The sequence below is a fragment of the Apteryx rowi genome, unplaced genomic scaffold, assembly GCF_003343035.1.
Source record: "Apteryx rowi isolate R43461 unplaced genomic scaffold, aptRow1 scaffold_6, whole genome shotgun sequence".
Classification (NCBI taxonomy): domain Eukaryota; kingdom Metazoa; phylum Chordata; class Aves; order Apterygiformes; family Apterygidae; genus Apteryx; species Apteryx rowi.
Window position 1 is genome coordinate 7,960,098 of NW_020450871.1, and position 14,689 is coordinate 7,974,786.

At 52.6% G+C, this 14,689-nt stretch overlaps 1 protein-coding gene across 1 annotated transcript in view; it reads left to right on the forward strand.

Moving 5' to 3' along the window:
• Nucleotides 1-5,043, forward strand: part of SYT17 (synaptotagmin 17) — a 50,773-nt gene extending 45,730 nt beyond the window's left edge. The window contains exons 7-10 of the mRNA XM_026082990.1: nucleotides 2,047-2,212; nucleotides 2,329-2,422; nucleotides 3,898-4,030; nucleotides 4,964-5,043. Of these exons, the coding sequence (XP_025938775.1) occupies nucleotides 2,047-2,212; nucleotides 2,329-2,422; nucleotides 3,898-4,030; nucleotides 4,964-5,043 (473 nt within the window). The remainder of the gene's footprint in view (nucleotides 1-2,046; nucleotides 2,213-2,328; nucleotides 2,423-3,897; nucleotides 4,031-4,963) is intronic.
• The last annotated feature ends 9,646 nt before the right edge of the window (nucleotides 5,044-14,689 follow it).

The following is a 14,689-nucleotide window of genomic DNA, read 5'->3' on the forward strand; positions in this document are numbered from 1 at the left end:
GTACCACGGTCCTTCTTGCCTGTAAATTTAAGAGTAATACTTTGCTTCCAAAGAGAATATGAAAGCCTCCAATGTTGACCTAACGGAAAAGATGCTAATTAAACACTGACCTCCCCTTTTTTTCCTTTTTGGTATATTTAACCTCAAATTCCTTCAGGCACCTATGGTTCGCTGAAGCTCATCAAATTAATGATACCTAATGGGAAAGCAGTGTAGAATATCAAAGAAGGACTGGCCCCACCTGTGACCTTTCTCGGCTGCTCCGAACAAAAGGAGATGACTTTTGCCGGACAATGAGGTCAGCTGCCAGGCCCGCGATGGCCATTTGGGACTGGAATCCAGAATCCCCCAGTGCAATTAGCACTCCAAAGTGGAGGGCCCCATTTGCTGCTGGTTTAAGCCCTGCTAATTTTGCCATCGTGCTGCTAAAGGTGAAGAGTTCGGCAAGGTTTTTAACAGCCTCTCTAAAATACTGGTTCCCGGAGGGCTTGTGGAGCTCATGGTGTCTGTCAATGCAGTGTCTCCACTGCCCCAGTTGCTACCCTGTGCATGCAGGCGTAGGGTGCAGTCCTGCCGGGGAGACTTTGCTGTGAAACCATGTGCACCCGGGGCATCGGCACGTCGCAGCGAGCAGCAGGAACGCTGCTCTGCCTCCTGCTTTCGACCAGGGGTTCCTTATCTTCCTTTTTTCCCTGGCCTGTAAAGCCATCAGAGATAAGGCTGTGCAAGCAAGCCATGCATCTCACCAGGGTTCCTTGGCCCTAGGGACAGAGGCCGGCTTTGCAGGGACTGGCAGGCACCGCACTCTGCAGGGGGGAAAGGCCCCATTTTAGCATCTGCTCAGTACCCTTTTCAGGAAAAAAAGGCTTTTTGCATTTTTGGTTTCTGTTATCTGCAAATCGTGTGTAATGCGTGCTTCAGGAGGGATTTGTGGGATTAATTGCCTGATGTCTGTAAAATGCTCAGAGATCCCCATGCAGAAAGAACTGATGAAATACAAAATTATCTCCCAAGGAGTTGCCAATGCCAGTGCTGGGACTAGGAGGAAATTATTCAGCTCAGCTAATGCTCCTGTGGCCGCTTAAAATTCATCTAATTTCTCCTTTTCCCACATAGCAATGCTACGCTCAGAGCTATCATGTCACGTGCTGCCTCGAGCAGCGTTTGGCTCCGCGCAGCAATTCCTCTCATTGCAAAGCCGTTTCCCCCTGACGTCCTTTCACACCTGAGGCTTTTTAGCTCCTGTTCGACCTCTCTGGGTTGGGGCCTGTTACCTGCTTGGATGGTTTTGTGGCATCTACCTCCCCCGAGGATTTCGCCTGCATTGGTTGGTCCCTCTGGTCTCGAAGAGCACAACCACTCGTCCCACCCCAGCCGTGCCATGAGCAACCTCACCGCAGGCTGGTCTTTCCCACTTGGGCAAGACCTGAAATAGCGGTGAGGAGCGCAGCCCACTGGGGACACCTGGGTGGCTTTGAACAGCCCCAGGAATGGCAAATAAGGGATTTAAGTGTATTGACCGTGGGCTGATGGTTTTGGGATTGTTTGCGGCTGGTATTGGGGTGCTGCGCACGGGTTCTGCCTTCTCCTTTGTAAAGGATCCTGAGGGAGCGGGACGTGTGGGATCGCCGCGGGAAAAAGCTGAGCGTGCCTCAAATCAGGAGTGCCTTAAAGCACCAGCTGTGTTTATACCATGGCAAGGGCAAAGGCTCCAGGAATGCGTGTTGTGCACATACGTGGCCTCTTCGGCGTGACTTCCCTGTGCGCTGAGGCCAAACCTAGAGAAATGCGACATTTGCCACGGCCAGTCTGGGCTGGACGGGAACGGGCTCGTGTGAACTTCCTGCGGCGGTGGCAGCAGGAGACGACTGTGGTTGCACCTCTGCAGCCATTGTCTCCCGGGAAACTCACGGCTTTTGCACATTGTATTTTTTTCAGCAGCCTTTTTTTTTGTGCATTTGGCGGGGTACAGCGGTGGGCAGCTGCTGGCTGCCACCCTGCGCAGCAGCGCCACGACCGCCTCCATCCCTCTCTGCTTTTCCCCAGCGATGCCAGAGCCTGTGCAGGCCTACTCCTGCCCTCTCTTCTGGACCGAGTACGAGGGCCACTGCTACAGATACTTCCCCATCAACAAAACGTGGGCTGAGGCCGACCTTTACTGCGCCGAGTTCTCCATCGGCATCCGGTCGGCGAAACTGGCCTCCATCCACAGGTAAGGGCGCCTCTGCGGCTGTCGGCGGCGTTAAGAGACAGGGTCGTGCCTGTCCCGAGCGCCGAGCGAGTGAGGGCATTGACCGCCTGGCTAACGTGACCTCCCAACGGCTGCAGCTGGGAAGAAAACGTCTTTGTGTACGACCTGGTGAACAGCCGCGTGCCGGGGATCCCCACCGACATCTGGACGGGACTCAACGACCTCCGGCAGGTGAGGAACCACCGCTGGCCCCCAGCCGCCGCCTCTCACATGGGCATCCGACTGATGCAGCAGTAATTTATTTATTTATTTTTTAAATTCACTTACCTGCATCTTATCCCTGGAAAGCCGCTTGTTTTTCCTCTTCTCTCCTTGAAAAGCCGTTAATCTGCTCCACGTGGTGCTCATGATGTGACAGTCGTTATGCAGCATGCTGGGGAAAGGTGTCTGTTCTTCTCCTCCGGTCTGCTTTTAAAAGAAAAGTGTTACTAGAATTAATAGATTAAGAATGATTGATTATTCATGTCATTATTAATCAATTAATAGAAAAAGTATTATACTCCTGGTCCAAATATTTTATCCATGCCTATGCTAGGCACGTCCACTCAGCTTGCAATATTTTAGCCTAATCGAGTAACGTTAGCGGATCAGTCACTCTCCCCAGCCACTGAGGCTTTGCTAGCAGGAGTAAACAAGGCAAGAAAGCAGAGCAAAGCAAAGCTCCGCACCGTTTGAAATGTGAAAGTTATTTCCATTTTACAGAGTCTAAACAGGGCAGTTATTCAAATTTTAAAACTTTTTTTGTGGCATCTTTCATATGTTTTTTCTTTGGCCTCTTTTTTCTATGTTTTCTGTAAGTATGGTAGAACTCTTGCTGCATAAGCATTTTGGCTTTTTCTTTTTATAGTTCTGAAAAATTTGAAAATTATCGTATGAAGTTATGGCATAACACAATCTAGTGCTGTCCCTTGGTAAGCTGAAAATGTCTCCAACTTCAAAAAAAGTACTGTCAGCATCACCGGGTTTCATTGTCGGATACTCTGCAGCCTTTCAAAAGCTGAAATTTTGGAAATATATAATGCGAAAATAAAAATTGAGAAAGTCAGGAGAATAGTCACAGGTGAACAATTCTTCTGTGGATATTGGGAAAAGAAGGGAAATGGGAGAAGGATGAGAAACATAGAATTTTTGTGCTCTCAGGTTATAAGGATGATTTGAAGAGAATCAGGATATATTCAGAAACCTCATTTAGAAAAAAAAGGCCATTTGAAATAGGGGCATTTAGTTCCCTTTCTGAGCAGCTCTGGGTTCCCGTGTGCCAAGCGGAGAGCCGAAGGTGCCTGCTGGCTGCGGGTTTCGCTCACGGCCACGGCACTCGTCTCAACGGGGACAGGCTCGCGTGAGCGGCCCTGCGTGCTGCAAACCCTCTGGGTCGCCCTCCTCCCACGGCACTGAATGTCACCCAGTTTGGAAGTGCAAAATGTGCGTTTTCATGTATCGCTCCAGTCTGACTTCTTAGGGGCGGTGGAGGGGGCTAAGAACCAATGGTTTGAATTCATAGCGAACACCATGGAGGTTGCTGCTCGGGCTGGTGCTTCCCGCACGCGGCCGGCTCCCTGCCCTTGCTAGCCTGCTGCACAGGCGTCCGCCTCCCGTCGGGTGCCCCGGCGCGGCCCAGCGCAGGGGCTGAACTGCTGCCTTTCTAGGAGGGCCACTTCGAGTGGACGGACGGCTCCTCGTACGACTACAACTACTGGGACGGGAACCAGCCGGACGACGGGATCCATGCCATGCCGGCGGAGGAGGACTGCGTGCAGATCTGGTACAGGCACAGCAGCGGTGAGTGCCGCACCGCGCGGCTCAAGGACACGTTCAGTTTTATTTGCATGTAAATAAATTCAATCCATTGCAGCTCAGCCTCTTCTGAAGAGGATGCTGGCAGGCTGACAATTTGCATTTTCAATTTGTATTATTATTTTCTCCGGGTTTTTTTGCAGAGAGGTGATGTGTTTTCTGTTATTGTGGTCCTATTGCAGGGGTCTGTTCCCCCCCGTACACACGTACGCACTCTCTTTCCCTGTTTATAACCCATTTCTCTCCCACTCCGATGCGTTCCCTCTCCAATCACAGCCGTTCCTGATGAACAGAAGGCAGGAGGGGAACATCACTCACTCCAGAGAATTGCTGCATTTAGTCAAAGGTCAAATTTTCTGATTTCCCCCCTCCTGCACGCAGCTTGTGCAAAGATCTGTCAATCTGCTAGCTTTTCCCTCCCCCATTTAGGCCACAGGGATCTCACTGAAGCGAGGCAAGATTCTGCTTGTGCAAAAATTAACACTTCATGCTCTCCGTTATTATTGCTTAGCGTCACTGCAGAGTGTTACGCACTCAGGGTGGAGGAGCACAAAATTGCTTTTTCCTAGCAAATAAGGGCAGATAGATAAATGTGACCTGCAGAGACGTGGGGCACAAACCACAGCTCCTCATTCCCTTGCTGCTTCCCGTGAGACCCTCACTGCTGCACCCGGCCCTGGGGACATAGGCAGAAGTTGCATCTGCCGTTTAATTTTGCTTCCTTCCTGCCCAGGAGCAATGTGCCAGTGCCCTAGTCCAGGGGTTACACCGCTGCCGCCTTGCGCCCGCGTGAGCCGCAACCTGCCCCGATCCGGGACGGAAAGACGCGGGCGGCAGCGGAGCAGCAGCCGGGGCGGTGTCGCTTCTGTGCTTCGCCGCACGGACGAAAGCTCAGGCTGTGTTTTCTCTCCCTGGCAGCGCTGCGGTCCTGGAACGACAACAGCTGCGGCAGGGAGTTCCCCTTCGTCTGCAAGATCCCCTCGCTGGCGGCCGACTAGCGGCGAGCGCGCTGTGCCGTGCGCCCGCGGCGGGCACCGCAGCCCCGCCGGCACGCTCCGCGGCGGCACGGCGACCCCGGCGGCGGCGGCTCCTGTAAATAGCTGCGCGCCCGGCGGCGGCCGCCCTGCCCGGCACGTGCCCGTGGGGCCCTGGCCGCTGCCCGAGGCGCAGCTGGCGTTCGGCGGGCAGCGGCAGAGCGGGCCGGGTTGCACCGCGGGTTTGCCGCGCACCGGTACGTCTGGCACAGCATCCCCAGCCGGACCCGCTGCGCAGGCGGAAGGAAACGTCCGTAACGCATGAAGGCGGCCAGGCGGGAGCAGAAGGAAGCGGGAGCCCTGCGGCGGGAGGGAGCCGCGGCCGGGTGAGCGGGGCCGCGAAGCCCTCCCGGCGCTGGCGGCCAGCGTGCCAGGCTGCGCCGGACACCAAGCGAGCGCGCCCGAAGCCGAGCCCGGGTTTTGGCTCCAAATGTAGCGTTGCATCATATTAGAGGAAACCCGTTATTTTACCACTACACCAAACAGTTACCACCCCCCCCCCCCAACACACACACCAAAATAGCCACGTGTAGGAAACGGTTTTGCCTGTGGAGTCGGCAGAGCAGAGGAGAAGCGGTGGTTTTGGTTAAGTCATGCAAAGTACCTTCGTGTTGCTGAAGTTATCCTCCCTCCGCTGAAATAAATGGCAAACGGCAAGAGGAATTTCCTCCGTCTTTCTCAGGCTGCCAGAGGAAACGGGGGCGAGTCGCCGGGGCCTGGTGCAGACAGGGGCGGCAGAGCGAGTGGGTCGGGGCGCGGAGGGGGCCCGGGAGGCTGGTGCCGGCCGCAGCGCCCGGGACGGGTTCGCTCTGTGGGCCGCTGCCGCCATGCGTGCGTGCGTGCGTGCCGGGGGCACCGAGGGGCCTGCGCCGAGGAAACCCTTCGGGCAGGCTCTGCTGTGACCGCCGGTGTCCCCGGCGGAGGAGCGGCCGTGTCCCGGCAGCCGCGTGCGCGCTCCCACCACGATCCCGTTCTCCGCCGGGGCCGGAGGGGTGCTTCCGTCGCCCAGGCGAGCGGTCGCCTTGCGCCTCTTCCTGCGCCCTGGCTCCCGGGCCGCGTTGGCGGTTGCAGCAGGCCGGGGGCAGAACGGCCGCGGCGGCGCCCCGGCCGGAGCACGGCTTCGCGCGTTGTCCGCTGGCTCGCGCCCCTGAAGTGCTCAGGGGACTGAATAAACACGCTAAAACCAATAGTGAGCAGCTGTAGAAACGAACCGCCAGCGGAGCCACGCTGGGGCGCGTGGGCAGGCCCGAAGCCGCGGGAGGTGCGGGATAACCTCGGAAGCGGCCGGCGGGCCGGCGGTGGCGGGCCGGGGAGAGGCGCTCTGCCCCGCGGCCGGCAGCGAAGCCGCTCGCCCCGCTCTGCCGCGCGCTCGCGGCCTTCCCCAGGGCCGCTGCAGAAATAGCTGACTTGCCGCCCTTCAAGAGCGAACGCAATACTAATTCCTCCTAATTGCTTCCTCTAAGCTTGTCACGGGTATTTAAAGCAGCATTATCGTCACAAGCCCTTCGGATGGCTTAGCTGCATGGTGGGTGGTTTTTTTTCTATACAGTAATCAAATAATAACTATAACATAAAAATAATAAAATAATTTGCATTGTCCTTTAAAAATCAACTTTGAAATGCACTGACTTCTATCAGGAGGTGCAGGCAGCTCTTTGTGGGGGTTGTCGCCCCGCTCTGCCAGGCCGGGGACCAGGGACGATCCCGTGCTTGACGCAGATGCAAGGCTGTTCCCTTGCGGAGATGAGGAAAAGTGTACGTCTGCATCCTTACAAAATTGTTTGGTCTCCTTTGATATTACCATCTAACAAACGTAAAATTTCCAAACTAATACTTTCCAGAGTGATTACATTAAATACAGTGAGGTCAAGGCCGCTGGGAGCTTATAATAACTTACTGTGGTGTCGTCATCGTCGCTTTTTGGCTAAAATGAGTTTCAATCCCATTGAGAGCTTGGAGAGAAACTGCATAACTGGTGGGGGAAGTCGCAGTTGTAGGTGGGAACACTTGTGCAGGAGCAGGTTCCTCAAACAGGGGAAGACTGCAATCCCTAGAATATATATATAAAATACTGGGGGAGGGGAGAGCAGGCTGCATAATTTTTCGTCCCGGGCAGGAAAAGCACAAGAGGTGCTTTAAAACGCGTGGCGTGGCCCGGGCGACCCTGCAGCGGGCTGGAGCCCTGCGGGGCGCTGGGTGAGCGGGTGCGCTGCCGAAGCCGAAGCGGACGAGCGCGCACCGCGCATTGGACACGCTCTGATCCGAATTGTCGCCGTTTTCTGCTCCGGAGGACCTGGAGTCAATGGAGCGAGAAGCGGCAGCGACAGAAAGGAGGCCGGATGCGGACGTGCAGAAGCAGCTGCCAGGCCATGTCAGGGCACCGGCTCTGCTGCTTTTGAAGCCTGCACTGGAAAAATTGGTGGCCTGAAGCAGACCTGAGGGTGCATGGCCATTGCAGACGGCGCCCAACCGCATGGAGCACGTGCCATGGGGCAGCTGGCAGCTCGCTATTCAGCAGGAGACAGGGCTGGTGGGTGTGAATAACCACCGGATTTGGCTGTTTCTCCCCTTTTCTTGCCTGTGTGCACGTGCTTTGAACAACACAAAGGCTATTTCGTTTGATAGACCCTTAGCAGCGAGGTGGATGCTTTCCTGCTAGATTTTTCTTCAGATTTGTAGGTTAATGTTGAATTTACTGGCTATCTTGCGGTTGGCTCTGATCCTGGCTCCTCCCGCGACCACGAGCAGGGCCTCAGGTGCTGTAAATGGCCCTTGCTCCAGCAAGGCCAGAGGGGCCCCTGCTTGAGCTTCCCTGTTGTTTTGCTTGCGAATTCAGCAGCAGAACAACGGTCAGGTATAGATAGATACGTGCCGGTCAGTCCTGCCTTGTTCCCCAGGGGCTCGCGGCTGCCTTGTTTACATTTTTTGGTGATACTGCAATGAATTAATCATCTAAACCAAAGTCAAAACATGTTGATGCCTTGATGGCCAGAAGCCATCTCATGCTGTGAAAGCAATCAGAACGCTTCTGAGGGTGCCGGCATGGCTGAAAGGTTGCAAGGTCTTATCCACCTTGAGAGACTTGTGGGTTGTGAAGGAAACCTATTTTATCTGTAGGGATCTGCCACAATTACTGGCCACGGACTTACCCTGCTCTATTTATATTCCTGGTACAATCGTGTTAAAACGATTAACGCCCATTCCTTGCTTTGTGAAGTGGAGGATCTGCCCGTCCAGCAGGCTGACGAGCAGTGATGAGATGTTTGCACACTAGTTAGATTTGGGGTGTATCCGACCAGGGTGGTGCACAGCTCGCAATGCTGCTCCTGGAGCCACGCGCTGGCTCTCACGAGTGATGCCAGTCGTGGTCCCTTGCTGCAGCTCCCATTGCATGGGTGTCTGTGCTGAAAACACGTGGCCCTGCAGGGAGAAATGAGAGGGGATTTAAAATCGCCTCCTCTAGCAAGGAGGACCATGGACCGTGGCGCTGTCACTGCCCGCCAAGGCCAGATGCAGCTTGCTGCAGCCAGCCTCCCCCTGGAACCTCTCCATACCTTCAGCTAGAGACAGCTGAAGGCCTTCTTCCCACCAGTTTCTGCCCAGACAGCACGGGTGGCAAAGGGTGGCCACCCCGTCCACCCAGCCTGCGCCGGCGTCCTGGGGACGCGTGGGCCATGGTGTGATCCACAGCCCCTTCCTTGCACTGGAGGAGGAATCGTGCAGCCAGATAAACCTCTCCGGGGTTTTGGAGGCAGCGTGTGGCCTGGGTCCGCTGTGAGTTCAAGCCATAGGTGCTTCCCGCTGGGTGAAGTGAAAATCCTCCCCGGGAGCGAGGCGTGCTTTACATGGGGTGATTCAGGAGCAGTTAGGCTGAGGCTGTGCTGCCAAGCCCCAGGCACCCTGGGCCTGATCCTGAGTCTCTGTGTGTCAGTCAGAGCTTGACACAGGCATCCCAGCTCCACCAGAGATCCCAACCGGGTGGCGCAGAGCAAGCCCAGAGCTCAGGTCCCTCCACCCCTCTTGGCGGGGCACCCTGTTGTTATGGGCGATGTGACGTGGGATGGAGGTGACGTGATGTGTGACAGAGGTGATGTGACGTGATGGGGGTGATGTGACATGTGATGGGGGGTGATGTGACGTGTGATGGTGGCATGCCATGCTCCATCTAGCTTTGATCCCGGTCGCAGGGGTGACGGCAGCTGTGAAGGCTGTATGGGCATGGAGACACACATTAGGGTGCTAAAGCCACGTGTTTGCTGCTGCTGTTACCGAGCCGCCCAGGAGCACCCCTGCAAGAGAGCCTGTCTAGATACACAGGAATTTTTATGCTCTTGTATTCTGTAGCCTTTCTCTAAAAAAAACCACAGCGTCAGGAAAAGGCCAGGCACTTTTCTGTGTAATACACCAAAAGAACAAATCAGTCTTCAGCGCGCAGTGTCTCCCGCGAGCTCCTGGGAAGCACCGACCTATTAGTCGTGGTGTCTAGGCAGTGCTGGGCTGCAGAACTATGCCTGCAGGTGTAACACCTCTGCCTTGCAAATACCTGCTCCTCCCGCTCTCCATTTCATTTCCAAGGGCCAGGAGTTAGCAAGCCCCTTCTAGCCTCTACGTTGGATTTCTCAGGAGCAAAGCAGCGACCCCATAAGAACTGGGGGGGTGGGTTATTGCTGCTTTGACCTGGCAGGGCCAAGTGCTGCTGTCTCTGCCGAGGCCAAGCCCAGGCAGCGACGTAGTCGTGGCACAGTGTCAGCTTCCTCCTGGAAGCTACATTTCTTCTGGAATAACGCCAGACTCCAGCCCCAGCGTGAGGGGGTGTGGGCAGGCTTCGCGGCTGCTTGCAAGCCTGAAACAAGCCACTGCAATGACTGATGAAGGGGGTTGATGTCCCCACCCGGCGCTTCCTCTCCGACACATTCTTATTAGAGTTATAATTGCATGTGAAACTTTGCACCCCTGGGAAAAGCTCTCAGTCAACATGCAAGATGCACACACCCGTACAGACAGACAGACACATGTGCGTGTGGTCAGTGTTTAGTCAGCCTGCAAAATTCCAGAAGTCAAAACCCATTTATTTCCTCCACGAACAAGAAAACTCTTTTTTTGCTATGGAAATAAAACTGATGCAGTTGAGGGAAACTCACCATATTTCTCCATGAAAATGCCTGTATTTTTGCAGCAAATAATGTGTTAGAATTTCTCTGGACAAATTCTTGACACGACACCCCCCCACCCCCTCCCAAATTGGCAGTTTTGGAACAACTGGTGTTTTAGAAAACTAAGCCTGGCCTGTCCACGACAGGTAGAAGTCGTTGTGTTGAGGATGCAGTGTGAGGAGGAGGGTTGGGAATAACAGTCCCTGATACAGAGAGAGAGAGAATCTGCTCAAAGTGAAGTGCTTATAACCTGACCAAATCAGGCTTGACATGACAATAAGCTGGAGACTGTGTCCAAGCCAGTGGGAAAGGCTGTAGAACTGGTGTCTCAGAGCTGTATCTAATTCAGATTTGATTCATGCCATTTGGGATTCTCCAATATTTCATAGCTAAATGACTTAATGGAATTTTATTGCCACTTCTAGTCTGCCTAATGCTACCCTGGCCATCAGTCAATGGCTGCCTTTGCTCTCCTGCCCAAGGGCACTGCAGCACAGCAAGGTCTGGGCCACCGCCGGCTTCACCACCACGCAGCAGAGGCTTATACTCCACCCCTGCTTATTTTGGGTACCGACAGAGAAGGGGTGTCCTACCCTGTCAGAGGGCGTCTTGCCAAGAGAGACTGTGCCCTCGTGTGTGCCCGGTAACACAAGGCGCGTCGCAGAGTGTCCCTGGCTCTCTGCCATAGCTAGCGACAAGCACAGTCCTGACCACACGGCAAATATCAAGTACCAAGGCCGTTCCTATCAACATCACATTTGTCAGGTTACCTTAACCTGCCTGCTATTCAGTCTTAATATTTGCAAGGAAATCATGCCAGATGGGTAAAAGGTGGTGCATGAAAAATACCATGATGGGTTTTCCTGCTCTGCTGTAAGGTACCCTGACATTGTATAATATTTACTGTGAATAGCCATGCTTTGGGCTCAGAGATGATGGCAGTGACATCGGCATGGGAAGCCGGTGGGGCAGTGATCCCGAATCCCCAAAGGACTATTAATTGCTGACTTGCTGGGCTTCACAACCAGGCGATCATGAAACCAAGGCCTCTTGGGGCGAGTCCAGGTGGCTGCGGCAGAGCCATGGGGGCTGTTTTGCCCATCTGGCATCAGCAGTGCAGGTCAGAAGAGAGGGGCTACCGTGTTTTCTTGATGGTGCATATACGGTATCTTCTCTCCATTTTTTTTCTACCCTAAATTCCTTCTTTCACATGTGAAAATAAGTTTCTTAGTACTGTGCTGCCATTGGCAGAACAGCTGTGAGGACACGGAGGGAGGCTGCGGGGCTGGTTCGTGCCTGCCTGCCCAGGGGCTGGAAGCGCTGGCTCTGGGGTGCCAGTGGGCTGAACTGGATTTCTTTCTAGAAAGAGAAGGGAATGCAAATCTGTGGCAGGAAGTAATGAATCTGGTTTCTCAAGGCTTTTGCTTCACGTGTCATATGAAAACAATAAATTATATATAGATAATATCATTACATAAAGAAACCAGCTGTAAAAACAAAATGTTCTTGGATCCAACAAGTTAACAAAATGTCAGCATGTAGGATCTGATCTATGGCAGAAAAAGAGCTTGAGCAACTATCTTGATTGCTACTGTAGAGGTCATCTTTGGAATGGAGCCTGCATCTGCTGCAGATACAACTGTCTTGCAGAATCATGCAGTTACAGGGAGCTATGCCTGCATGAAGACACCTGGGCTGGGGCATCTGACCGGCATCGGGCAGAGCTGTCAGCAGTGACCCATCCTGCATTTCAAGTCAGGTGACACCATTATTGCATGCTCATGCACTGAGTTATTATGCAAAGTGACCTTTCCAAAAAAGTACTATACTTTGGTTAATGTCAGCTGGAACCTCCATAGCTATTGGCATCCCAGTGCAAACACTTCAACCATGACATCTGCACTTCCAGTCCATGCATCTCCCAGGCTAGACACAGTTCGTGAGGGCAGCAGGAGGTCAAATGGTGGAGTGGGCCATGGTAGCAGAGGTGGTTGGTGTGCAGGGCAGGAAGGCTGGGAGACAGCGTACTCTCTTTCTAGTTCTTCCCTCTTTGATGAGAGGTTTGGGGGTTTTAGGAGGATTGGCTTTTAATTACTCTAAAAATACATTATGAGCAAGATCTAATGGTCAGAGAAAATCTCTGGAAGCTTTGCAGGTGAAGTCAGAAGACCTGAAAGCAGCACCTTCCCCATGCAACTCCTTGGGACAGGCTGGATCTCAAATTGTCTTCTACCTTCTTCAGTTTCCCTTTCCTTATTCCCTTACTCTTCTGTGGCATGTTGCCCGCATATGTGTAATCAAATCCTGGCTCCAGATGTTGCTGCTGTAAGTGTGCCAGTGGCCCAGAGAGATGTCTCATTGCTGTGACTGAAATCAGCTGCATGATGTAAAACCAGTCAGCAAAGTCCAGTAGAAGACAACTTTCGCTGCAGCTTCTTGGGGAAAGCTCAGCCTTACTCAGAGGGTGTCGCCCTGGGCAGGAGGGCACCTCCTCAGCCGGGAGGGCGCCCGCGTGGAGGGAGTGCTCTACCAGGGCTGTGCAACCCTGCCCAGAGCTTGTAGGAAGTTCAGAGCATTGCAGGAAAAAGCTGCCACGTTGAGACATGGGGACTGATCCTAATAACTGGCCAGCAAAGTTCAAAGCTCTGCTTCAGACTTATTGCTGCTTCATGCTAGTTTGTTTTACCTATTCAGCTCACATGCCAGGGCACTCAGATCCTCGGGCGTCCCAGGTTCAGAAGAGCTTGGAATTCATAACTGCCAGTATTCGGTATATGACAAGTCAATAAACACTCTTTTCCCCTGTAAGTGGCACAAGACATTTTAAAAGAAAGGTTAAAAAGTTCCCTTGGGAAAGCGTTTGAAGTAACGGAAGAATTGGGCCCTACAGTGGCTAAAAATATTGTTAATGGGAAAACCTATGAAAACTGTCAGTTCCAATTAACATCTTCATTTTCAGGCAAAAAGAACTAAATCTGCATGACTAGTAATCCTGAAAGTCAGGACCAAAGTTAATGGGGTCTTTGTTTTGTAAACCTCCCTCGCTTTCTCCCCGGACTCCAGAATCCTTACTTCAAAAGAAAATGGAATCCCTTCCCTTGCTGGTGCCTTCTGTTTTATGGTAATTGAGTAAAGTCCAGGAGATGAAGGGATTCAGCAAGTCCGTTTGCTTACAGGGATGTTTCTGGGATTTCGAGACCAACAGGGTGAAGAGTGAGGTTTTGTTTCCTTATCCAGAGTCAGCTGGGTGGGAAGTGACAGGTGATGATCAAGAGCTGGTTTGAGCCAGGCAGCCTGAAGCAGACACTTCACTGAATTCACCCAAACTGCAGCTCTTAAACCTGCAATACTGGAAGAGAAATCTCATTATAACAAGCTCTCCTGCTCCTTCAAGGTAGCAAGAGCATTGACTTTAAGGACATGAAGACCAAGTCCTAATCTGTAAATGAAATAATTTTTTATGCTGAACACTCCTCACTAAAGAGCTCAGGACACAGCACACACCCCAGACAGAAAAGCCCCATGTCACAAAATCTCTATTAGACAAGAAATAAGAGGTGGTTGTAGATATCACCTCTTGAAACTGCCAGTGCATCATGTTCTGCAGGTCTTCAAAGCCCCAGGGCACTCAGAGATCAGTCGTATTTCTTCAGGTACTCTTAAACAAATAATGATCTCTGGTTTTGAGCTTTTTCTGTGGAGGGGATCACAAAATGTTAATATTCAAAATGCACATGGTGCATATAGATGAAGCCTTGGTACGTGGGTGATGTAGGTCCTGCTCTGTGCCAATTTGCTGCAGGCTCCCAGTACTTGGTTCAGCTCGCCGGTCCCTTGTGTTTCCAGCTCTGCAGTCTGTGGATTTTAAGTGACACTGTGGGAAGGCAGCAGAAACCAAAGAGCATGGCCTGAATGCTCACAGAAAGCGGGTGACTGTGGTCCCGCTAGGGCTCAGTATATTTTGCTTTGCACAGCTGCAATCAGTCAGCCAAACACGCTGCCAATTCGATTAAACTTTGAATCACTTGGGAGCATACATAAAATCTGTCCAGATTTTGACTTGTGTTTGCAGTGTAGATTTTGGTCCATGGGTTGCATGAGTATTTAATACTTATGTGCCATGTTTAATACACAAAATTCGTGATGAGAAAAGGGCAAACATATTTTTGAAAGCCCTTGAAGACCAATCCTGTCACGGTGCTCTGTTCAGGAAGGTTCAGTGAAGTTTCAGGGCTTTTTGCATGAGGAAGACAAGTGGGATTTGGCTGCGTGTTATGCTGTTCCCAGCTGATGTCCAACAGATGTTTGCTTAACTGAGATTTTCCTTTTGTTCTGCTGGAGGGTTATCTCGTCCCCCCTTAAAACAGCTGCTCCTTGCTGTTATCAGTGAATAAACTGGAAAGACATGAAGTTAATGGGGAAAACCTGCTCAAAAATGAATCTTTTTCTGGGCATAG